The 23,484-nt window shown below is 40.8% G+C and overlaps 1 protein-coding gene across 5 annotated transcripts in view; it reads left to right on the top strand.

Moving 5' to 3' along the window:
• The first annotated feature begins 521 nt into the window (after positions 1–521).
• Positions 522–23,484, top strand: part of zdhhc1 (zinc finger DHHC-type containing 1) — a 91,471-nt gene continuing 68,508 nt past the window's right edge. For 2 of the 5 annotated variants that reach the window (XM_041192364.1, XM_041192360.1), the window contains exons 1-2: positions 661–945; positions 13,789–14,007. In XM_041192364.1, coding sequence (XP_041048298.1) covers positions 13,789–14,007 — 219 coding nt within the window. In that variant the 5' untranslated portion in view covers positions 661–945. Of the gene's footprint in view, positions 623–660; positions 946–1,748; positions 1,805–8,733; positions 8,979–13,788; positions 14,008–23,484 lie in introns of those variants that run through there. The other 3 variants (XM_041192362.1, XM_041192361.1, XM_041192363.1) reach the window with 3 other exon arrangements.

The following is a 23,484-nucleotide window of genomic DNA, read 5'->3' as shown; positions in this document are numbered from 1 at the left end:
CCCATTGCGAACAGTGGCTGAAAAATGCTGTTTTATATGATCTGCCTGTCTTTGGGATGTACGGCCGACATACCTAACATCACACTGGCACAAATTCATATACCACATTATTCATTTGTGTGATAGGCAGAACCCATTCATGAGTGCAGTACGCATGCGTGATCTGTCTCAGTCTCCGTTTAATGCCATCACACTGCCAAGCTATCAGATCACTGTTTTACAATGGCTAATGACCTTCTGCATATTAACTGTGCACATTAATTTATTTGCTTTAAAACGATGCTTTAAAACTTCCCAGAACTCTAAATTACACAAACTTTAAATGAAACTTATTAAATTAAAATTTGTCAAAACCAAATAAGTGGGGATAGGAATGAATAGGTGGCCAAACTGCTCCACTTCCACCCCCTTCTCCTTTCCTCTTTTTCCCATAATTTTTCACCACCCTCGCTTCTCTCTTCCTTCCCTAACCTTTCCCACTGCCGGCGAGCGTGGTGACGTGCAGGCGCGGCGCGGCGCAATCCATTATCAAGTCGCAGAGGGAGCATTGTGACCCAGAGAGGAGAATGCGGCGGTAACCATGGGTGACAGCGCGCGGAGCGGCCCTCAACCCAGCTGAAAGGTAGTCGACTCATAGATGCTTTTCTGATAATCGTGTTGTAGAGCCGGCGGCAGAGCAGTGGAGCTTAAAGCGCCTGTAACCTGACCTTTAACCTGTGTCAGTGGGTGACGGTGCGGCATTATGAAGGGATTCCTAGTTTTTCAAAGCTGCTGAAAGGAAAGCGTCCCCTCTCCCCGCTCCCAGCCGGACCGGTGACTTGTTGGCGGCTACGAGGTTCTTATGGCAATCAGATGGACCGGCTTCTGGCTGAAGGACCTCCGAGTCAGAGCTAGGCCGGAGCCACAGCAAAAGGCGAAGGCACCAGTGCCGCACCGTCAACTCAGGTGTCAATAGCCAATGTGAATTTAAATATCTCGCGTGCCATGTACTGTTTGTGTGTAATTATCGGTGTAGTGTAGTTTGGTATAGGGCCGTTTGTGTTAATAACAATGAAGTGTGTGCTACGACATACTGCTATTGGGTGTTAAACAACTTGCGTTTATGCACTAAGATAAAAGCAAAAAACTGCGGATGCTGGAAATCCAAAACAAAAACAAAAATACCTGGAAAAACTCAGCAGGTCGGGCAGCATCTGCGGAGAGGAGCACAGTTAACGTTTGGAGTTAACGTCCTTCGCCTGCTGCATTGTTCCAGTGAAGCTCAAAGCAAACTGGAGGAACACCTCATCTTCCAACCAGGCACTTTACAGCCTTCCAGACTGAAGATTGAGTTCAACAATTTTAGATCATGAACTCTCCTCCATCCCCACCCCCTTTCCGATTCCCCCCCCTTTTTTTTGAATAAGTTATATAGATTTTTCTTTTCCCACCTATTTCCATTATTTTTAAATGTATTTCCATCCATTGTTTTATCTCTGCCTCTTAGCCTATTTTGATTCCTTCACCCCACCCCCACTAGGGCTATCTGTACCTTGTTTGTCCTGCTTTCTACCCTTAATTAGCATATTCCTTAGATAACAGCACCAACTTCAACACCTCTTTGTCCTTTTGTCTATGACATCTTTTGGTTATCGTCATCTATCACTGGCCCTCTATCCAGCTCTACTTGTCCCACCCGCCTTAAACCAGCTTATATTTCACCTCTCTTCTATTTTTACTTAGTTCTGTTGAAGAGTCATATGGACTCGAAACGTTAACTGTGTTCCTCTCCGCCGATGCTGCCAGACCTGCTGAGCTTTTCCAGGTATTTTTGTTTTTGTTTTGCGTTTACGCACTGCCTTGAATGTAGAGTAATAGGAACGTTCCAGGTACTTCAGAGGTGTTATCACAAGAAATGGATGCTGACCCAGTGAAAGATATTATTGGGAGGGGTGACCAAAAGCTTGCCAAAGAAGAGAGAGCTAGCGAGAGAATGCGGGGCTCAGGGAGGGATTTTAAGTGTGATGCCTTGGTGGCTGATGGCATGGATGACAAAGATTTGTATGAAGTGCGCTAGTAATTTACTAATGTTAGCTGAAATCTCTTAAGTCTGTATTTATATTGCAATTGGGGTATGCTTCGATTTTATATTGAGACTACATTTATAGTGTAAATATGGAGTCAGGGCTTGACTTGATTCTGGAGGCACCCAGAGTGCAATACTTTCCTCTTGTTTGCGCTGGAGTTGGGTTGGATTGTAGATTGGGTTTACATAATTTTCTGAGCAACTTGCCCATACATATTCAGGCTTAAACATTTTAACACCTATACTAATACATTTACATTACAACTGTATGATAAACATATTTATTGTGAGTTTTATGCCATGATTTTATCAATGAAAACTTTGTGGAAGAGCTACCATGACAACATATATGTAAAAGCCTTTAACATCAGCAAACATCATTTGGGAATTAGGGAAGGGAATCCTCCATCCTTGCCTATATTTAATTCCAGATCTATTCCAATGTGGTTAACTCATACGCACCCTCTAAGATGGCCAAACAAATCACTCAGCTGTATTCAAGAAGGCAACTCATCAGCACCTCCTCAAGGGCAATTAGGGATGGATAACAAATGTTGGCTTTTCCTGTGACACCCATATTCTGTGAATGATGTTTTAAAAATCCAGAACATTTCTCTTTGTTTATTTTTCCCTAAACGCCCCCTCCCCCCACAGTGCCATCTGTCACGTGTTTTTATGTTTTGCTTTCACAGAGTGCTGGCCTTTGTTCTGCTATTAACACCTTTTCTGCTATATTACCTTTATGCCACTATCAGCACCTTTACTCTTTTACCACTATCATTAACACTCCCTTTGTCTTGTGTCCATGACATCTTTGTCAATCTCTCCTTAATTGTCACCTATTACTGACCTTCTATTTCATTCTACCCCCTCCCAAACAGTACAAAATCCATCACATTTCTTCTTCTTTAGCTCAGAATAAAAACATACCCTTGTCAATTAGTGATCTATAATGAAATTCTGCACTTAATAGAAAATGATCACTAGCAGGAGCTACATTGAGCGAGAAATAGATTCAAGTTTTGCTTCGGTTTGAAAGAAGACATCAATGCAGAAATACATCAGGTTTTAGGAGTGATACTGTTTTATGCATACTGTCACTTAGATTATAGATCACAACTAAAGATTCCTTTTTGGTTTTAAAATTGGCAGCTACTTTGAGAGTCCTTGAGAAAGGAATTTGATCGTTTAGAATTACTGTAGACTTGATGAATACTGTATAGTTCTTAAGTAAAAGAGATTAGATTACATCTTAGAATTGCTATCTATTTACTCCACCAAGTCATTTAGATCATCTGTCTCTGTGTAAAGTGTGTCTCTGTGTGAAAAGTTTATCTCTGTGTCTGTGTGTAATGTGTGTCTCTGTGCGTAGAGGGTTTCTCTGTGTGTAAAATCTTTCTCTGTGTGTAAAATCTTTCTCTGTGTGTAAAATCTTTCTCTGTGTGTAAAATCTTTCTCTGTGTGTAAAGTGAGTCTCTGTGTCTCTGTGTGTAAAGTGAGTCTCTGTGTCTCTGTTTGTAAAGTGAGTCTCTGTGGGTAAGGTCTCTGTGTGTGTGTCAAGGGTGTCTGTGTGTGTGTCAAGGGTGTCTGTGTGTGTGTCAAGGGTGTCTGTGTGTGTGTCAAGGGTGTCTGTGTGTGTGTAAAGTGTGTCTGTGTGTAAAAGTATTTCTCCGTATGTAAAGTCTTTGTGTGTAAATTGTGGCTCATTGTCTCTGTGTGTAATGTGTGTCTCTGTGAGTAAAGGTTGTCTCATTTAGATCTTGTTGGATCAGTATAATATCACTACTGCTTGTTTGTCCCTACAACCACACCACCCCCCCCTCCACCTCTCTGTCTCTCTATCTCTCCGCCCCCCCCACACACACACCTTAAACCAGCTTATATTTCAACTCTTTCTTGGACTCGAACTCAAGTTCTGTCGAAGGGTCATGAGGACTCGAAACGTCAACTCTTTTCTTCTCCGCCGATGCTGCCAGACCTGCTGAGTTTTTCCAGGTAATTCTGTTTTTGTTTTGGATTTCCAGCATCCGCAGTTTTTTTGTTTTTATTACCAAAGAGGATTTGATGCTGTTGATGAATCCAGGCATGTTGACAAAAGCCTTAGCTAAAGTTCCAAGAGAGGTCTGAGACAAAAAACTGATATTGATGATATGTTGCTGCTTGATCTGCTGTGTACTTCCAGTATTTTCCATTTATATTTTGAATTTCCAACATCCACAGTACTTTGCCCTTGTGTAATCTGATAAAATGCTTTGAAAAAATCCTAAATGCGCGATAGTAACAAATGCTTGAAATATTTACTTGGTAATCAGGTCATTAAAAGTAAGGACTTAGATTTATAAAGCACCTTTTGCTTCCTCAGGATGGCCCAAAATGCTTTACAGCCAATGAAGTACTTTTAAAGTTTAGTCACTGTTGTAATGTAGGTAATACAGCCGACAGTAGTTGAGATAATGATAAAATGATCTATTTCAGTGATGTTTGAGGGATAAATATTGGCCACTGAGAAACACTCCTGTGCTCTTCTTCGAATAGCCACGTCATCTTTTAAATCCGCCTGAGAGGCCAGACAGAGCCTAGGTTTAATGTCACATCTGAATAAGGACACGTCCAACAATTTAACACTTGCTCAGTACTGCAATGAGGTGTCAGTCTAGACTTTGTGCTCAATGATGACTGGCAGATCATATCAAAAAGCACATCCCTTCAGCTATTTGCAGTAGGCAGAGTACTGACTGTACTTAACCACATCATGTTTGCAAAACTCAGAACATAATGTCTAACATTAGATGTAATTGTGTGATTAGGCAGCCATGGCTGATCAATCCCAAGTGTGCTTAGACTTGCAATAATGACCAATTTAAGATCACCAATCAGGCTCGCAATGTAGTTCACTTGCGCTTGCTGGAAGCTACATATATTCACACGCAGGGACTTGTCCTCTGCGGGCAAAAGGAATAAGTCCAGACGTTGCACCTTTTAGAATAAACAAAAGCATGGAGGATGATAGATCCCTGGTCAGCACCAACTTGCCAATCAATCAGCACCCCTTTTCTAATGCAGTATAAATTGCTGTTCCCTTTGAAATTTGGCATTCTTGCACTTGTCGTGATGAGTGCAAGAAGAAAAGCTTTGACAGCATGCCTTTTGTCAGTAATAATAAATTTGTTAAACACGATTTCACTTTTGTAAAACCATGTTGACTCTGATCATATTATGATTTTCTATATCCAGTAGTAATGACTGTTATGAACTCCAGTAAGACACAAATCAAGCTACAATGGCTACAACAGCAACACAAAAGCAAAAAACTGTGGGTGCTGAATATCTGAAATAATAACAAAAGATGCTGACTCAGTAAGTCGGGCAGCATCTGTGGAGAGAAGCTGAATTATTGTTTCAGATTGAGATGAGCTTTCATCAGAATATTAAACCAAATGTTCTGAATCTTTGGACCAAATGTTTGAAATCAATGATGAAACAAAAGTTGTATTTCAGAGTTCAACATTTATATGTATGTCTGAGTTGTTTTGAGGTGCTTTGCATATATAATGAATCATGTTAACATACAAAGTCTGAGATTTTGATTTGTCCCAAGGAAGGATAAAATGCAGGGCTAGGTGTTTTGTCTCAGTCGTGACTCAATTGGTAGACTTTCACCCCTGAATCAGGAGGTTATGAGTTCAAGTCCCACTCCAGAGACATGAGCACAAAAATCTGGACTGACACTCCAGTGCAGTACCGAGGAAGTGCTGAATTGTTGGAAGTGAAATGTTAAACCGAGGCTCATCTGCCCTCAAGTGGACCTAAATAGTCCCGCAACTTTATTTCATGGCTAATATTTATCCGTCACATCAAAAACAGATCATCTGCTCATTATCATTGCTGATTGTAGGAACTTGCTGTGTGCAAATTGGCTGCCGTATTTCCTACATTACAGCATTAACTACACTTCAAAAGTATTTCACTGGCTGAAAGGGGCTTTGGGTGTCCTGAGGCTGTGAGCAATTCAATATTTAAAATAATCTAAAAGCTCAAGTGGCAGCCATTTGAAGTGCCAATTAATTTTGTAGAATAGACTTGCAAAATCCAGTGCTAATTGGTGGGATGGACGTCTAATTTTCAGTGGAGACTGTGTTACCCCCCCCCCCCCCCCCCCCCCCACCCCCGGCAGTCATCTTTTAACAATAACAGCAGTGAGACATTAAACATAATATAACAATTGTAATAACATCAACTTCTGCCAATTGCTCCATTGGAGTTAGAGTTAATTCAACAATGTGTGTTTACCATGTTGGTTTTTATTTACGCTGCACCAAAAAATCTCTTGCATCATCTTCTGTTAGCTCATTAATGAAGCCTCAACCAACAGCAGCAGATTATTCAAAATTTCACTTCCAATTTCACTTTTTTTTTATTAGGGTGGAACACCTTAATACAGAAGTAGCAAAATAAAACCAGCAGGTTTAGCTTTCTCCAAGTGTTCTTCCAACTTTTTAATACCTTTGCTATTGTTGTCCTTAAAGACCTGTGCAAAAGATCCATCTTTGAGAATCTGCTGATCCCTTCTTTATTATCATTCTCTTTTCACTTTTTCTTCACTATGATCATGAGTAGTGGTTGAAATCTCATTCTAATGTGAGGTTTTGAGTCTTTTTCCCATTTTATTTGAAAGTTAGGGTGTGATTTATCCCATTCAAAGTCCACCCACTAGCACAGATTTTAAAACTGTGCTCAAATGTTGTTTAGAATCAAATGTTTGTCCTATCTTTCATATCTTCTGGGTTGCTTGCTGAGCTGCGTATAAACGGATTTGTATTGGAGATGGTATCTTAAAGGGTCTTGAAGCAATTATGTTACAAACTGATTTATTGGCTGGCATTAAGGCATTTTCAGAGGGCATGTTTGACCATTTCAGCCAAGGCTCAACGAGTAGCGAGCAGCCTTGCCTTTGAGTCAGGAGGCTGAGTTCAAATCCCATCCTAGATCTAGGCTGACACTGCTGTACTCAAGGAGTGCTGCATTGTCGGTGGTGCCATCCTATGGTTGAGATCGTAAACCAAGACTCCATCTGCTCTCTGTGGATGTAAAAGCTCCCATGGTGCTACTATGTTCTTCAAAAGAATTATAATTGGTGTCCTGACCAATATTTATCCCTCAGTTGACATCTCAAAAACAGATTATTTGGTAAATATCACATTGCTGTTTGTGTGCAAATTGGCTGCTGTGTTCTCTACATTTCAACAGTGACTGCACTTTCATGTGCTTCATTATTTTGGGACATCATGTTATCATTAAAGGCACCATATAAATGCAAGTTTTTTGTTATTAATTAGTCATTCATGTAGAGTGGGACTTGTGCCACATGTAGGTCACACCCTACAGGTGGCAGTTTACCTTCCTTGAAGGATATCATGAGGTCATTTGTTTTTCTGTTGTTAGCCTACAAGTTCACAGATTTATTATTGAATTTTTACAACTTGTCATGGTATACTAGCACAGAAACATAGACAGATACCAGAGAAGGCCAATCAGTGACAAGTCACTCACCAACTGAGCAGTGTTCCCTTTAAATTTTCATTGTGTGCGCAGCCAGTTTTTTTTTGATGTGTGTGGCTGTGTATGCATGGTATTTAACACAGGGCAATGCCTGTGTGGTACCTTCCAGGCTGATGCACTTTGCACAGCTTAGCAGGAACATTGATACTGAGACCTCAAGTCCTCTGCATTATTTACGATGCTTAAATCAAAAGTGCAAAGGAGTACTCTCAATCTGCAGCTGCAGCTATCCATCTACAGAACAGCAAAATCAACTTACATTTCTATAGCACCTTTATTGTAGCACAGCATCCTGAAGCACTTCACAGGGGTGTTAGCAAGCAAAAATGGACCCATGGTAAAGGTTTGGAGCCCAGCCCAGAGAGCACTGGAATGTATGAGTCGGGTGACGATGATATGACTGAGGCAAGGCCAGAGGGGGCCATGTTACATAAGTGGACAAAGGAGATTTTTGTCATAGAGTAGACATCAAGTCAAATAGAACACCCAGGTTGTGCAAATCTGGGTTAACCTGAGCTAGTGGCCAGGAAGGAAGGTGGAATTGTTGGTGAGGGAAAGGAGTTTGTGGTATGAGCCATAGGCGATGACTTGGATCTTTCATTTCAGTGATGTGGCAACATTCAAAAGCTTGACACTACCAAGATGAGCCAGTTTGTTTGATGGGCACACCTGCCCCTAAACACCTATCCAGCCCTTCTGTTAGCAGCACACTAACTGCAGTATGCATGTCCTACAGGTGTACTGCAGAAAGTCGCTAAATATTACTTTGACAACATCTTTATGCTCTGTGACCACCAAGAAAGTAAAGCAATAGCTTCAGGTCTCCATCACCTCCAAGTCAAATACTATACCTTCATCACAGGGTCAATATCCTGAAATTTCTTATTAATACCATTTTGGGAGCATTGTCAGCAGCAGTTCAAGGAGAAGGCCAGCCATCACCTCGAGACAACTAGTGCTGCATTATAAATTTGGTCTTGTGTACATTGCCTACATCTCAAGAATTTTTTTTTAAAAAGATAGTTGATTTAAAATTAAAAATCAAAAACTAAACTCTTGCAACAAAACAATTGAGTAACATTTTTCTTCCATCTGTTTACCAACTTCAGTGTACAGCCAAACCATGCTAGACTAAATAGTTTGAAGAAGTTGTTGAATAACAATGAGGATCCTGAATTTATACCTGTAGAGATGGATGGACAGCAGTTTTGCTGATTTAACTGTCTAGGGATCCACAACTCCTCATTGGCAATTGCCCTGACAATGTTAATAGTGCTCAACTCCATTCAGGGAAATTATCAACGGACTGAAATAAACCCAAGAATGTTGAAAGATATAAATCAGAAATATTTAGGTAAGTGCCATTTTTGATAGAGCTATAACATTTAAAGGCATACAGTCAACTAGGCATAACTACTATTGAAGATTATGTATTTATAAGTTATAAAGTTAACATTTATTTAAACGACATACTTGATTTTTAAGAATTCACACTGAGAAAGCTCATTGAGAAGCCCCATATTTATAATTGTTAGTGCAATGCTGCAATGTGTGCGTTCAGTATCGCTAATGGTAGTGACATTGCATTTATTGTTTTCCATTCATATTCATCTAACGTTTTACATCTTAAATATTTATGTTGAAACCATGAGGCCATCATACCACTAAGTTATTTATTTTACTGTATAATAGATTTATTTTGTTTTTAAAAATTGGACATTAAAGAGCACTGGCTGTATGTTTAGTGGAAGTTATTTTAGACAACAGTCTTTGAATCTGTTCCCAGGGTAAAATTGTGTATTTAGTAGGACAATAATTTGATGTATTCAAACCTGTTCTGAGAGCAGCCTGAATGGAGTGGTCCACATACCTATAGGGACTACTGTCTCTTGGTGCAAACAATAAGTTAGGGAGGAGAAATAAACATTGCTGCTCAAGTCACAAGGTGCTTTCTCATCACTTTTTGGAGATTTTTGTCACTGACGAGCTTTAGAACCAAGAAAGATTGGATTGAGAGAGAGAGAGAAAAGAAACAAAGAAAATTTTTTTAAAAATTAATATTCCATTTTACATTTTTAAAATTCTCCAACAACAATTAATACCTGAAGGAATAAGATTCCACATTTGTAATAGGTAATTTTCAATGCTAGAGTGGCTTCTTGGCAGTAATTATCATGCTATTAAAAAGTTACTTGTGCTTAAATTGACAAGACCTAACTCTCTGTGGAGAGTTTAGTTCATATCTACCTCTCAAGTATAGCAACCTTACAACATTCGATGTTCATCAATGATGAAGCAGACAGCAAAATGCTGATCTCACAGAGCTAACAGTGGTGCAGCACAACTCAATTAGCAAATTTTGGATCTTGACATTTTAACCATGCATCTCATTGATTGAAGTTGCAGTACCATTTACACATAAATAAGGATGAGCACCATTAGCCTCACCTTTATTTTGACAGCTAAATCTTGACCACTGTATTCTCATGTAGATATCTTTGGCTGAAATTAGGAGTCCAGTGCCTGTACCACTCCCAAGGTAGCTTGGGACAGGAGAACATTGGTAAGATGGCAAGATGTTTACTGTGAGATGTTCTGGAACACTGTGGCATAGAAGTCTGCAAATTCCTTTAACAAAATATTGCAAATGCTCGAAGTCAGAAAACAGAACAGACATGTTGAGAATGCTCAGCAGGTAAGGCAGCATTTGGAGAGAAGTGTAAGCCACTCAGTGTTTCAGATCTAAAAGTGCTTTCCTTGGGACTATATGATATTAAAGATAAACAGCATTTAAAAAAGAACAGAACAAGGGGAAGGGGAGAAAAACAAAAAAAAAAGGATTTGGATGGAAAACAGGAAACTTAAAAGAACAAAGTAACAAAAACAAAAAATATCATGAGGCAATTCTAAGAAATTTACAAGGCATAGGGTGAGATTGCTAACAAGGGATTAGTAGAAAGGAGTTGGTAGTACTGTTTGGTGACTTGTGCATTTTCGGTGATGATCTGCTTTTTTTCTCCCACCAGATTCCTAGGCATTTGGAACTTGCTGTGCCTTGCTGGTTTTCCATGCTTCCTTTTCTCTCTGACTCTTTTTTTAACTATTGTCACACTATCCTTTGTCTCATGTATAGGAACATGTGCTTCTCAATTTTTTCCCACTGCGACCCCATTTCAAGGCTTCAAAATTGCCATGTCCACTCAGAGAGACCTGTGAGAATGGTGGGATGGGGTGAAGGCACCTGTGTTGTAGTGGGGGGGTGGTGTTGGGTGCAGAATTTCCAAAAAAAATTTCACATACTTTTTAAAAACTTACTTTTTCAGTGGATTTCTTGGTTGTGACTAGTGGGGTACTGCAAAGATTAGTGCTTGGACCCCAGCTATTCACAATCTATATCAATGATTTGGATGTGGGGACCAAATGTAATATTTCCAAGTTTGCAGTTAACAGAAAACTAGGTAGAAATGTGAAGTGTAAGGAGGCTGCCATGAGGCTTCAAGGGGTCTTTGACAGGCTGTGACTGGGCAAGAACATGGCAGATGAAATATAATGTGAAAAAATGTGAAGTTACCCACTTCGGTAGGAAAAACAGAAATGTATAGTATTTTTTAAATGATGAGAGATTAGGAAGTGTTGATGTCCAGAGAGATCTGTATGTTCCTTGTTCATGAGTCACTAAAGGCTAGCATGCAGGTGGACAAGTAATTAGGAAGGCAAATGGTATGTTGGCCTTCATTGTGAAAGGATTTGAGTACAGTAGTAAAGATGTCTTGCTGCAATTGTACAGGTCCTTGATGAAACTGCACTTGGAGTATTGGGTACAGTTTTGGTCTCCTTATCTAAGGAAGGGTATACTTGCAGGAGGGAGTGCAATGAAGGTTTACCGGATTGATTCCTGGGATGGTGGGATTGTCTATGAGGAGAGATTTAGGAGTGTATTCTCTAGAGTTTAGAAGAATGAGAGGCAATCTCATTGAAACAAAGTTCTTACAGGGCTCATCGGGTTGGATGTTTATCCTGGCTGGGGGCGCGGGGGAGGGTCTAGAACCAGGGACACCGTCTCAGTATATGAGTCAGTTAGGACTGAGATGAGGAGGAATTTCTTCAGTCAGAGGGTGGTAAGTCTTTGGAATTCTTAACCTCAGAGGGCTGTGCAGGCTCAGTCATTGAATGTGTTCAAGATAGAGATTGATAGATTTCTAGATAGCAAAGACATCAAGTGATATGCGGATAGGGCAGGAAAATGCTGTTGATGTAGAAGATCAGCCGTGATCTAATTGAATGGTGGAGCAGGCTTGACAGGCCGAATGGCCTACTCCTCCTATTTCCTATGTTCTTGCAGCAGGAATCAGGCCTCAAGTATTGGCTGTTTAGGCCATGCCCACCATTAAAAAAAGTGAGGATTTAAAGGGGCCTCCCAGCTGTTAACATTCAGTTGGAGCTCCACGGCAGCCGTTACTGCTGCAGAGCCTGCAACCCCAGAATCTTGTTTCACAACCCCCAGCTTGGGAAGCCCTGACCTAGAAAGCTCATTTGCTGCTCTTCAACTAGTGCAGTCTATCATCTCTACTGCTGTAGGCAGACAAAGTCTCAGTATAATATTCCAGCTGAAAGATGGCACATCTGACAATGCTGCACTCCTCTGTGTCTGAACTGCACTGAAATGTCTGCCTGTGATCATGTCCCCCAAGCTTAGAATGTGTAGTTGATTCTGGAGTTGATTTTATTTGGGTTTGAGTAAAATCCTTTCTCTGTGGGCTTGCTATTCATATACAGGGCCTAGGTCAATAAATTGCAACTATATTGGTGGTAACTTTCCCTGGTGTGCCCAATAATTGCTAGGACCTTGTTTAACAGAAAGTAGAATCTCCTCCCATTAATGCTATGCTTTCCAGTGTGAGGAAAGTGAAAGGAACGCAGAAGTGAGGATTGTGAAAACATTCTTACATAGGACGTAGCTGTTGAGTACTGTGATAAGCTCAACTGGCCTCCTTATTAAGATACAATGCCATTCTCTCTGGGGATGGTCTCTATAATGTGGAGGAAATGCTTGTTAATCAACATGGACATTCCTGTGCTCTTGGATAAGTAAATGACTACCTTTCTTTGGTTTACCAAGCCCTTTGTGAGTTTGATTTACTTTGAAGGGGTCACAATTATCCCTCGCAGAAATACCACAGATTTTCTTCCATCTGGTTGATTAAGACTGTAGATATCTGGGGACATGATTTAAATTTCAGTCACCTTAGTGCTGTGTATGCAGGGGCCTAGATATACCTGGCATTTTGCATGCTGTCAATAGGTAAAGGGGGTTCCCTAGCAATTGTGGATATACCCTCCCATAGTGGTGCCTAATGCTCCTTGTAAGCTGTGCAGCAACCTGAAATTCACTGCGAACAGTTGGCCCCTTTACGTTAGTGTGCAAAAAGCTTTATAGGGACTGACACTTAAATGAATCACCCATGCACTTCAAAAACAATATTAGAGGGTACATTGATGGTGCCCTATGTTATTGAGGTTGTTCCCTTTGACCCTGTCATCCTGTGTTTATTTCCAAAACTTTCCCATGGGTTTGTCGCCATCAGTATGTGTACAGTGTTGTGTATACCTTTCCCCTAGTTCTGTATTTAAAATGAGTTCTCATACCCTCTTCTGCTTCTACTTTCTGTTGAGATTCCACCGTTTCTCATCTAGTAATCCCACATGAATAGTGAGCTATTGTCAGGAGATGAGTTACTTGCTGCAGAATTCCCAGCCTCTGACCTGCTCTTAAGCTGCAGTATTTATATGGCTGGTCCATTTCATTTTCTGGTCAATGGTAAGCCCCAGGATGTTGATGGTGGTGGATTCAGCGATGGTAATGTTATTGAATGTCATGGGCAGATGGTTGGATTCTCTCTTGTTGGAGATGGTCTTTGCCTCGCACTTGTGTGGCGCGAATGTTGCTGATCATTTATCAGCCCAAGCCTAAATGTTGACTAGGTTTTGTTGCCTGTTGACCTATATGTAGCTCTTAATTGCCTTCTGAAGTGGCCTCATAATCACTCATTTGCATCAAAACACTGTGCTGAAGCAGCTCAAAATGATAAGCTGTACTGCTATGGTACCTGTTTTAAGATAGAAAAAATTGCTTACACAAGTGACTTTTTAATATTATCTTGCAGATGAATTTCATCAATAAGAGCAGCAATAAAACTGCACCAGAGAGGAATATACGTGCTTCAGCAGTGGACTCCCATCATCGCTCAAGGACCAATGGCTGGAGTTGGCCCCTGCATCCGTATCAGATAATGTGTTGGATAGTCTACCTCTACTTTGTCATTGTTGTTTTTGGCATACTTATTCCTCTTCTTCCATCTCACTGGGTACCTGCTGGCTACATTGTATCTTTTTATATGGAGATATAAAGCTCTATCATCCTATTAAGGAGCTTATTCCAGAGATTGTCATTGCTGTCTATACTCTACATACTTAAGGAAGTGGTGGTACGTTCTCCATTATTGTGCAGTCTTGTCTGTTTCAATTCTTTGTTGCACCTTTGATAATTTGCCTCTTGTACCAAAGCAAGTTCAGGAATGAGACAGAAGATTGCACAGTTTGTGTAATGTTAATGATCACCAAATTTGTATAAATTTAAAACGAGAAAGAATACCAGTATGTGTGCTTTAATCTTTATGTCTACAACATTTTTTTGTTAAATTGTGCAGATTTAGCAGACTTGGATGTAGTGATGCACAGCATAAAGTATTGAAGTGAATGCAAGGGCATCCTCACTGCATGGTGCAAGTGGCTGAAGGTTTCCATCTGTCATTGAATGCAAACAAATAATCTTGGGCTCTGATCCAACTTGGAATCTTGAAGTGTGTTTGTTTTCCCCAAAAGTCTATTTATACGAGGTAGTTGGATGCTTAAAATATATTAAAAGATTTGTGATGAGAAGCAAGGATTGACTTTGGGCTTAAATGTAAAAGCAAAATGGTACCCAAAGTTTAGATACGTTTATGTCCCATTTATCCCAAAAGAAAACTGTACAAAATGCTTGACTTTAATAGATTATAAAGAAAGAATTTGAATTTATATAGTTTTTTATGACTTCAGGATGCCCCAAAGTACTTTACAGTCAATTAAGTACTATTCAAAAATAATACCAGAATTACACAAGCTTCATCCCCTAGTCACTAATTCCTTCCTGCTCCCTGGTCATTGCCTGACACCGAACCAGACAGTTTGCAGTCTTTGTATCCTAGCTGCCCTGAAGTGAGCTGCTGGTCTCATATTCTTTCTGTCATGAAGTCTGCCTATTTCTAGTTCTGGGACATTGCCCATCTCTGCCTCCTGCCTTAACTCATCTGCTGAAACCCTAATCCATGAGATAATCATCTTTATTCCAGCTAAAAGCAAAATACTGCAGATGGTGGAAATCTAAAACAAAAATAAAAATACCTGGAAAAACTCAGCAGGTCTGACAGCATCTGCGGAGAGGAATACAGTTAACGTTTCAAGCCCATATGACTCTTCATCAGAACTAGGAAAAATAGAAGAAAGGTGAAATATAAGCTGGTTGGGGGGTGGTGGTGGTTTGGGGGGTCGGGGGAGGGGGGGGGGTGGCGGTTGTGGTGGTGGAACAGGTAGAGTTGGATAGAGGGCCAGTGATAGGTGGAGATTGTATTCCAGCACTTTCCTAGCTGGAATTTTCACCTTGCACCCTTCATAAACATGAGCTCATCCAAAATTCTAACTCATTAATCCATTACCCCTATGTTTGCTATCCTACATTGGCTCCCAGTCCAGCAAAACCTCAATATTAAAATTCTTGCCCACACTTTCAAACTCCTCCATGGCCTCGCCTCCTTCTAACTTTGTAACCTACGCCAGCCCTACAACCCTCCAAAACTTATGTGCTTCCTCCAACTCTGGCCTCTTGAACATCCTCAGTTTTCATTGCTTCACCATTGGAGACCATGCCTTCAGCTGCATAGACCATAAGCTCCAAAATTTCCTCCTTAACTCCTCTATCTCTCCCCTCTAAGATGATCCTTAAAACCCAAACTTTTAGTTACCTGTTCTAATATCTCCTTATGTGGCAAAGTGCCAAATTTTGTTTAATAACAATTCTGTCAAGCACCTTGGGATGTTTTTGAATGTTAAAGGTGCCAAATAAATGCAAGTTGCAGTTGTTAGCCAAGGGGTACTGGAAGAAGTTCCTTGCTGTTCTCTGGTGCTGCGGGTAGATGGGGCCTTGCTTTAAGGTCCCATCTGAAAACTGACACCTCTGTACTCTGCTGAATTGTCAGCATAGTTTATGTGCCCAGGTTTCTACAGTAAAGTTCTCAGCTGGGTCTCGAAGAAGATTTCTCTGTCTCCAGCAAATTTTCAGATTGCTTCTGAATGATTTCATGTTGACTGGCTATTGTTTTGTTTCCAGTGATCACTGCAAGCATTACTGTCAGTGACCTGGATCCTAGAACAATTATCTTTCTGCAGGCAGGTTTCAAGGATTGATGAAGATCTCTCAAAGATTTTAGTGCGTGTATATATAGAAGAGATGAGGAGTCTGTTTGTGTAGAGGCAGCCTGCTGCCCTGTTGGGTGAAAGATGTGATGTTATTGGCCCAGCTTTGCCTTCGCCTTTTAGGATCCCATAATGCTGTGATAGACTTTGAGTGACAGTGGCTGCCACTCTTGTAGCTAGCTTATTAAATAAAATGATTAGAATGAGTCAAAGAGAATCACCGAACATCTTACCCGGGGATATGCCACAATTGTTTTTGCAACATTCTTCATACGAGTTCTATACACTGGTCTAAAGCCCATGAAATTATTTTCCAAACAGCCCATGTAATGCAATGGTGAGCTGCATGGCTTAAGATTGCAATACTGATACTGATTTTCTGAGGACATTTTGGCAGACGTTTTAGTATGTTCTGTTTGGATTTGCAACTGAAGTAAAAATATGTTTATGTGAAACAATGGTTGCACCTTTCTTGATATTATGAACATTGATTCTTGCTTAAGTAAGCAACAGGTTGAAAACGGTATACATTCAATTTTCCGCTTTAAAGCCACAAATTCACCTCCTTGAATGATCAATCCTACTTGTGCATTATATCAGCCATCTATTAAAATGAACTTTGAGATGTGATTTTTTTTTTTTAATTCTTTCACTGGTTGTGAGTGCTGCTGGCAAAGCCAGCTTTTCTTGTTTATCCCTAATTGCCCTTGAGACTGGTTTGGTGTTTTGAGCACATTTTCAGGCACAAAAAGTGGAATCCCAGTTTATCATTGTAAGACCCTGCAAAATCTGAACATTTAAATATTTATCTAATTGGGGAAAGAAGATTTGATAGTTTGAACAAACACAGAAAATGCTGGAAAATCTCAGCAGGTCTAACAGCATCTGTGGAGATAGAAACAGAGTTGATGTTTCGAGCCCATATGACCCTTCTCTGAAGAACGGTCATACAGACCCAAAACGTCAGTTCTGTTTTTCTCTCCACAGATGCTGTCAGACCTGCTGAGTTTTTCCAGCGTTTTCTATGTTTGTTTCAGATTTCCAGCATCTGCAGTATTTTGCTTTTATTTTGATAGTTGGAAGCTAGTTATTAATCATTTTAAAGATGCAGATTTCCAATACACATACTGTGTCCTATTTATCTTATTAACACTGGTGCAGTAAAGTTTACAAAAACAGGTGAACTTATCAAATACATTAATTGTTTACTTGCTATATTTTCAGTAAATAAATCCTTCCAATAAGAATCCTGCCTAACACGCTAACACAGCTTTTTGCTTCTAACACAAAGTTGTAAGTAAAACTTGCTAATTTTAGGAATTTGAAACCATGCAATGACCAACAAGAGGGAAAAATACACTTGACCTCATCCTCACTAAGCTGCCTGCCGCAGATGCATCTGTCCATGGCAGTATCAATACGAGTGACCGCTGCACAGTCCTTGTGGAGACAAGGTCCTGTCTTCGCATTGAGAATACCCTCCATCGTGTTCTGTGGCACTACCACCGTGCTAAATGATGGGATAGATTTCAAACAGATCTAGGAAACTCAAGACTGGCATCCATGAGGCACTGTGCCCCATCAGCAGTAGCAGAATTGTACTCAACCACAAGCTGTAACCTCATGGCCTGGCATATCCCCCACTCTACCATTACCGCCAAGGCATGGGATCAACCCTGGTTCTGGGGGGCTTGCCAGGAGCAGCACCAGACATACCTTAAAAAAAAAATGAGGTGTCAACCTGGTGAAGCTAGAGCACAGGACTACTTGCATAAGCAGCAAGTGATAGACAGAGCTAAGCAATTCCACAACCGACGGATCAGATTTAAGCTCTGCAGTCCTGCCAAATCCAGTCGTGAATGGTGGTGGACAATTAAACAACTCACTGGAAGGGGAGGCTCCTAAAATATCCCCATCCTCAATGATGGGAGAAGCTCAGCACATCAGTGCAAAAGATAAGGCTGAAGCATTTGCTATGATCTTTAGCCAGAAATGCCAAGCAGATGATCCATTTCGGTCTTCTCCAGAAGCCCCCAGCTTCACACATGGCAATCTTCAGCCAATTCGATTCAGTCCCCGTGATATCAAGAAATGGCTGAAGGCACTGGTTAATGCAAAGGCATTAACAAAGGCATTGACAATATTCCGGCAATAGTACTGAAGACTTGTGCTCCAGAATTTGCTGTGCCCCTAGCCAAGCTGTTCCAGTACAGTTACAAAACTGGCATCTATCTAGCAATGTGGAAAATTGCCCAGGCATGCCCTGTACACAAGAAACAGGACAAATCCAACTTGGCCAATTACCACCCCATCAGTCTACTCTCTATCATGAGTAAATTAATGGAAGGGGTCATTAACAGTACTATCAAGCGGCACTTGCTTAGCAATAACCTGCTCACAGACGCACAGTTTGCGTTCTGCCAGGGCCACTCCGCTCCTGACCTCATTACAGCTTTGGTTCAAACATGAACAAAAGAGCCGAACTTCAGAGGTGTGAGAGTGACTGCCCTTGACACCAAGGCTGCATTTGACCTGGTGTGGCATCATGGAGGCCTAGCAAAACTGGAGTCAATGGGAATCTGGGGGAAAACTCTCCACTGGTTGGAGTCATACCTACCAGAAAGGAAGATGGTTGTGGTTGTTGGAGGTCAGTCATTTCAGCTCCAGGACATTATTGCAAGAGTTCCTCAGGGTAGTGTCCTAGGCCCAACCATCTTCAGCTGCTTCATCAATGACCTTCCTTCCATCATAAGGTCAGAAGTGAGGATGTTCACTGATGTTCATTCGCAACTCCTCAGATACTGAAGCTGTCCTTTTCAAAATGTAGCAAGACCTAGACAACATCCAGGCTTGGGCTGACAAGTGGCAAGTAGCATTCGCCCCACACAAGTTCCAGGCAATGACCAGGTAGGCATCTCCAAGAAGAGAGAATCTAACCATCGCCCCTTGACATTCAATGGCATTACCATCGCTGAATTCCCCCCACTATCAACATCTAGGGGTTACCATTAACCAGAAACTGAACTAGACTAGGCATATAAATACTGTGGCTGCAAGAGCCGGTCAGAGGTTAGGAATCCTGCAGCGAGTAACTCACCTCCTGACTCCCCAAAGCCCGACCACAATCTACAAGGCACAAGTCAGGAGTGCGATGGAATACTCTCCCCTTGCCTGAATGAGTGAAGCTCCAAGAACACTCAAGAAGCTTGATGCTATCCAGGACAAAGCAGCCCACTTAATTGGCACCACATCCACAAACATTTACTTCCTCCATCACTGACGCACAGTGGCAGCAGTGTGTACCATCTACAAGATGCACTGTAGAAACACACTGAGACTCCTAGACAGCACCTTCCAAATCCACAACCACTACCATCTAGGAGGACAAGGGCAACAGATACATGGGAACACCACCACCTGGAAGGTCCCCTCCAAGCCACTCACCATCTTGACTTGGAAATATATTGCTGTTTCTTCACTGTGGCTGGGTCAAAATCCTGGAACTCCTTCCCTAACAACACTGTGAGTGTACCTACACCAAATGGACTGCAGCGGTTTATGAAGGCAGCTTACCACCACCTTCTTGAGGGCAACCAGGGATGAACAATTAATGCTGACCTAGCCAGTGAAGCCCACACCCCTTGAATGAATAAATAAATAAAAAACTGACTCTGCTGCAGAGCAATTAATCCTCTCCAATGTTCAAATCCTGATCTTAATGTGCCCAGAGTTCATCAAATCTTTGCACACATTATATATTATTTGGAAATAAATGCTATTTAAAAAGAATCAATTATTTCAATCTAATGCTGCTGTAGGTTTTGGAGCCTGGTGTGGGGTATGCTCCAGAACTATCACAACACCAATGTTCTGATGGTATTTCTGAGTCGCAGAACTAAGACCATAAGACATAGGAGCAGAAATTAGGCCATTCAGCCCATCGAGTCTGCTCCGCCATTCAATCATGGCTGATAAGTTTCTCAACCCCATTCTCCCGCCTTCACCCCGTAACCTTTGCTCCCCTTACCAATCAAGAACCTATCTATCTTGGTCTTAAATACACTCAATGACCTGGCCTCCACAGCCTTCTGTGGCAATGAATTCCATAGATTCACCACTCTCTGGCTAAAGAACTTTCTCCTCATCTCTGTTCTAAAAGGTCTTCCCTTTACTCTGAGGCTGTACCCTCGGGTCCTAGTCTCTCCTACTAATGGAAACATCTTCCCCACGTCCACTCTATCCAGGCCTTTCAGTATTCTGTAAGTTTCAATCAAATCCCCCTTCATCCTTCTAAACTCCATCGAGTATAGACCCAGAGTCCTCAAACATTCCTCATATGTTAAGCCTTTCATTCTTTGGATTGTTCTCTTGCACCTCCTCTGGACCCTCTCCAGGGCCAGAACATCCTTCCTGAGATACGGGGCCCAAAATTGCTCACAATATTCTAAATGTGGTCTGACCAAAGCCTTATAAAGCCTCAGCAGCACATCCCTGCTTTTATATTCTAATCTTCTCGAAATAAATGCCAACATTGCATTTGCTTTCCTAACTACCGACTCAACCTGCAAATTAACCTTAAGAGAATCCTGGATTAGGACTCTCAAGTCCCTTTGCACTCCAGATTTCTGAATTCTCTCCCCATTTAGAAAATAGTCTATCCCTCTATCGAAGTGCATGACCTCACACCTCCCCACATTGTATTCCATCTGCCACTTCTTTGCCCATTCTCCTAACCTGTCCAAATCCTTCAGCAGCCTCCCCGCCTCCTCAATACTACCTGTCCCTCCACCTATCTTTGTATCATCTGCAAACTTAGCCAGAATGCCCTCAGTTCCTTCATCTAAATCATTAATGTATAAAATGAAAAGTTGTGGTCCCGACACTGACCCCTGCGGAACTGATTTCAGTTGAGCTGCGTTGGAATTTCTGTGCATTTGTAGTCGCTCTTTCCAATTAGATTAATGATACAGTTATATGAAGTACTGAGGGAGCCTTTCTTGGTGAACTGTTTGACGGATGATAGCATTTGAACTTGAGTATACCAAAGTGATTGATCATCTTTCATAGAATCATAGAGCCAGAAGGAAGCTAATCAGCCCATTGTGGCTTTGCCGACTCTTTGTTTAATTACATAATTAGTTTTTATGCATTTAAAGTTCTTGTGTTACAGGGTCTGTGGAACTTTTGTAATGTGGGCGGGATGGGGAGGGGGGCTGGGGGTGTCCCTCGGAAAACTAAAATGATTAAGAACCCCTGCCTGCTATAGTGTGAGGCATGAAACTACAACTTTCTGAATCCGAGCTGAGAGTGCTACCGCTGGCACCTAAGTTCTGTGTAATATGAGTCACAGAATTATCTGTCAGATCTTAGTGAAGCAAAAACATGAGAAATATAGCTGTGATCATGTTGAGAATTAGCAGTGATAGATTTTAAATTTTAGAATAGTCCCTTGGCATAAAAGACCAATGTTCGCTGCACTAAACTCTGTCGATTTACTGGAAAGCTGTCTTACAAGGTTCATTGAAAATACGGTTAATTTCTATTAGTTGAAACAGGACATGAATCGCTTTTGTATTAAATTCTGGATAAATTGATTAGCATTTTTACTGGTCAGTCATAAAGAATAGGTGTACATTATAAACAAAAACAGAATTACCTGGAAAAACTCAGCAGGTCTGGCAGCATCGGCGGAGAAGAAAAGAGTTGACGTTTCGAGTCCTCATGACCCTTCGACAGAACTTGAGTTCGAGTCCAGGAAAGAGCTGAAATATAAGCTGGTTTAAGGTGTGTGTGTGGGGGGCGGAGAGATAGAGAGACAGAGAGGTGGAGGGGGTTGGTGTGGTTGTAGCAACAAACAAGCAGTGATAGAAGCAGATCATCAAAAGATGTCAACAACAATAGTACAATAGAACACATAGGTGTTAAAGTTAAAGTTGGTGATATTATCTAAACGAATGTGCTAATTAAGAATGGATGGTAGGGCACTCAAGGTATAGCTCTAGTGGGTTTTTTTTTAATTAGCACATTCGTTTAGATAATATCACCAACTTTAACTTTAACACCTATGTGTTCTATTGTACTATTGTTGTTGACATCTTTTGATGATCTGCTTCTATCACTGCTTGTTTGTCGCTACAACCACACCAACCCCCTCCACCTCTCTGTCTCTCTATCTCTCCGCCCCCCACACACACACCTTAAACCAGCTTATATTTCAGCTCTTTCCTGGACTTGAACTCAAGTTCTGTCGAAGGGTCATGAGGACTCGAAACGTCAACTCTTTTCTTCTCCGCCGATGCTGCCAGACCTGCTGAGTTTTTCCAGGTAATTCTGTTTTTGTTTTGGATTTCCAGCATCCGCAGTTTTTTTGTATTTATCTAGGTGTACATTATATATACTTAAACTATAGGAATGCAATTAATTTGTCATTAAATGGGAAAAGAAAATCAACTAAGAACAAAAAAACTGATAGGACCATAGGAACAGGAATAGACCATTTAGCTGCTTGAGCTGTTTTGTCGTTTAGAAAGGTCTTGTTTGATCTGATGAGATAATTGAAGGTTATTTGAGTGTGAAATTCCTACCAATTAAAACTGCCTGATTTTCTGCATAGTTAACTGATCTAAGTAGAGAATTGTATTCTCCGAACATGCATATTTAAATACTTAACTGTCTTGTGATTTCTGTTGATGTGCAAGAGGCTACGGATTGCTTTCCTTTAATTAATGACCTAACTAACTTGTGGGAACATGCAACTTTGAGATTTGTGAGATTTGAGAATATGAATCTGTCAGCTCATTGTTAATTACAGAGAAAAATGGGCCTTCGCCTGCTCATTACTCAGTTAGTCCTTTATTTTGCATTTATTGCAGCAAAAGCAGATACAGTTAAAAGTTTAATCATATGAATAATAAGCTATCCAAATTTCCTAATAAGTATTACTTTATACACCCCCAGGTTACTATTTTCTAGAGATTAAATGTTTATATGATGTGTGACATCTCTCAGTAAAGCCAATAATATGAACAGCCAAAGTGAATTATTGGAATATGGCCTAAGCACATTGAAATCAACTTGGATCAGCCTCATTATCTCTGTCAGAATTCATTCTTGCGTGTCAGAATTATTCATTATTTTAATCCACAGAGGTTTTAGTGCAGTGTGAATCAAATCGATTGTGTCCTTTGGTAATTATATACATTAAGTTGTCCAACACCTGCAATTCTGCCCATATATTTGGTGAAAATGGCAGTTGGTGTGACTTTCTTGTGTAATGTGTCTTAATTTGGTGGCTATGTGTTATCCGGTACTGTATTTTACATGATCAGTTTTAAAATTAACAATAGTCA

This window comes from Carcharodon carcharias, chromosome 7, assembly GCF_017639515.1.
Source record: "Carcharodon carcharias isolate sCarCar2 chromosome 7, sCarCar2.pri, whole genome shotgun sequence".
NCBI classification, from domain to species: Eukaryota; Metazoa; Chordata; class Chondrichthyes; order Lamniformes; family Lamnidae; genus Carcharodon; species Carcharodon carcharias.
Note: the sequence above shows the minus strand (reverse complement) of the source record. Positions and strands in the feature narration are given on the sequence as shown.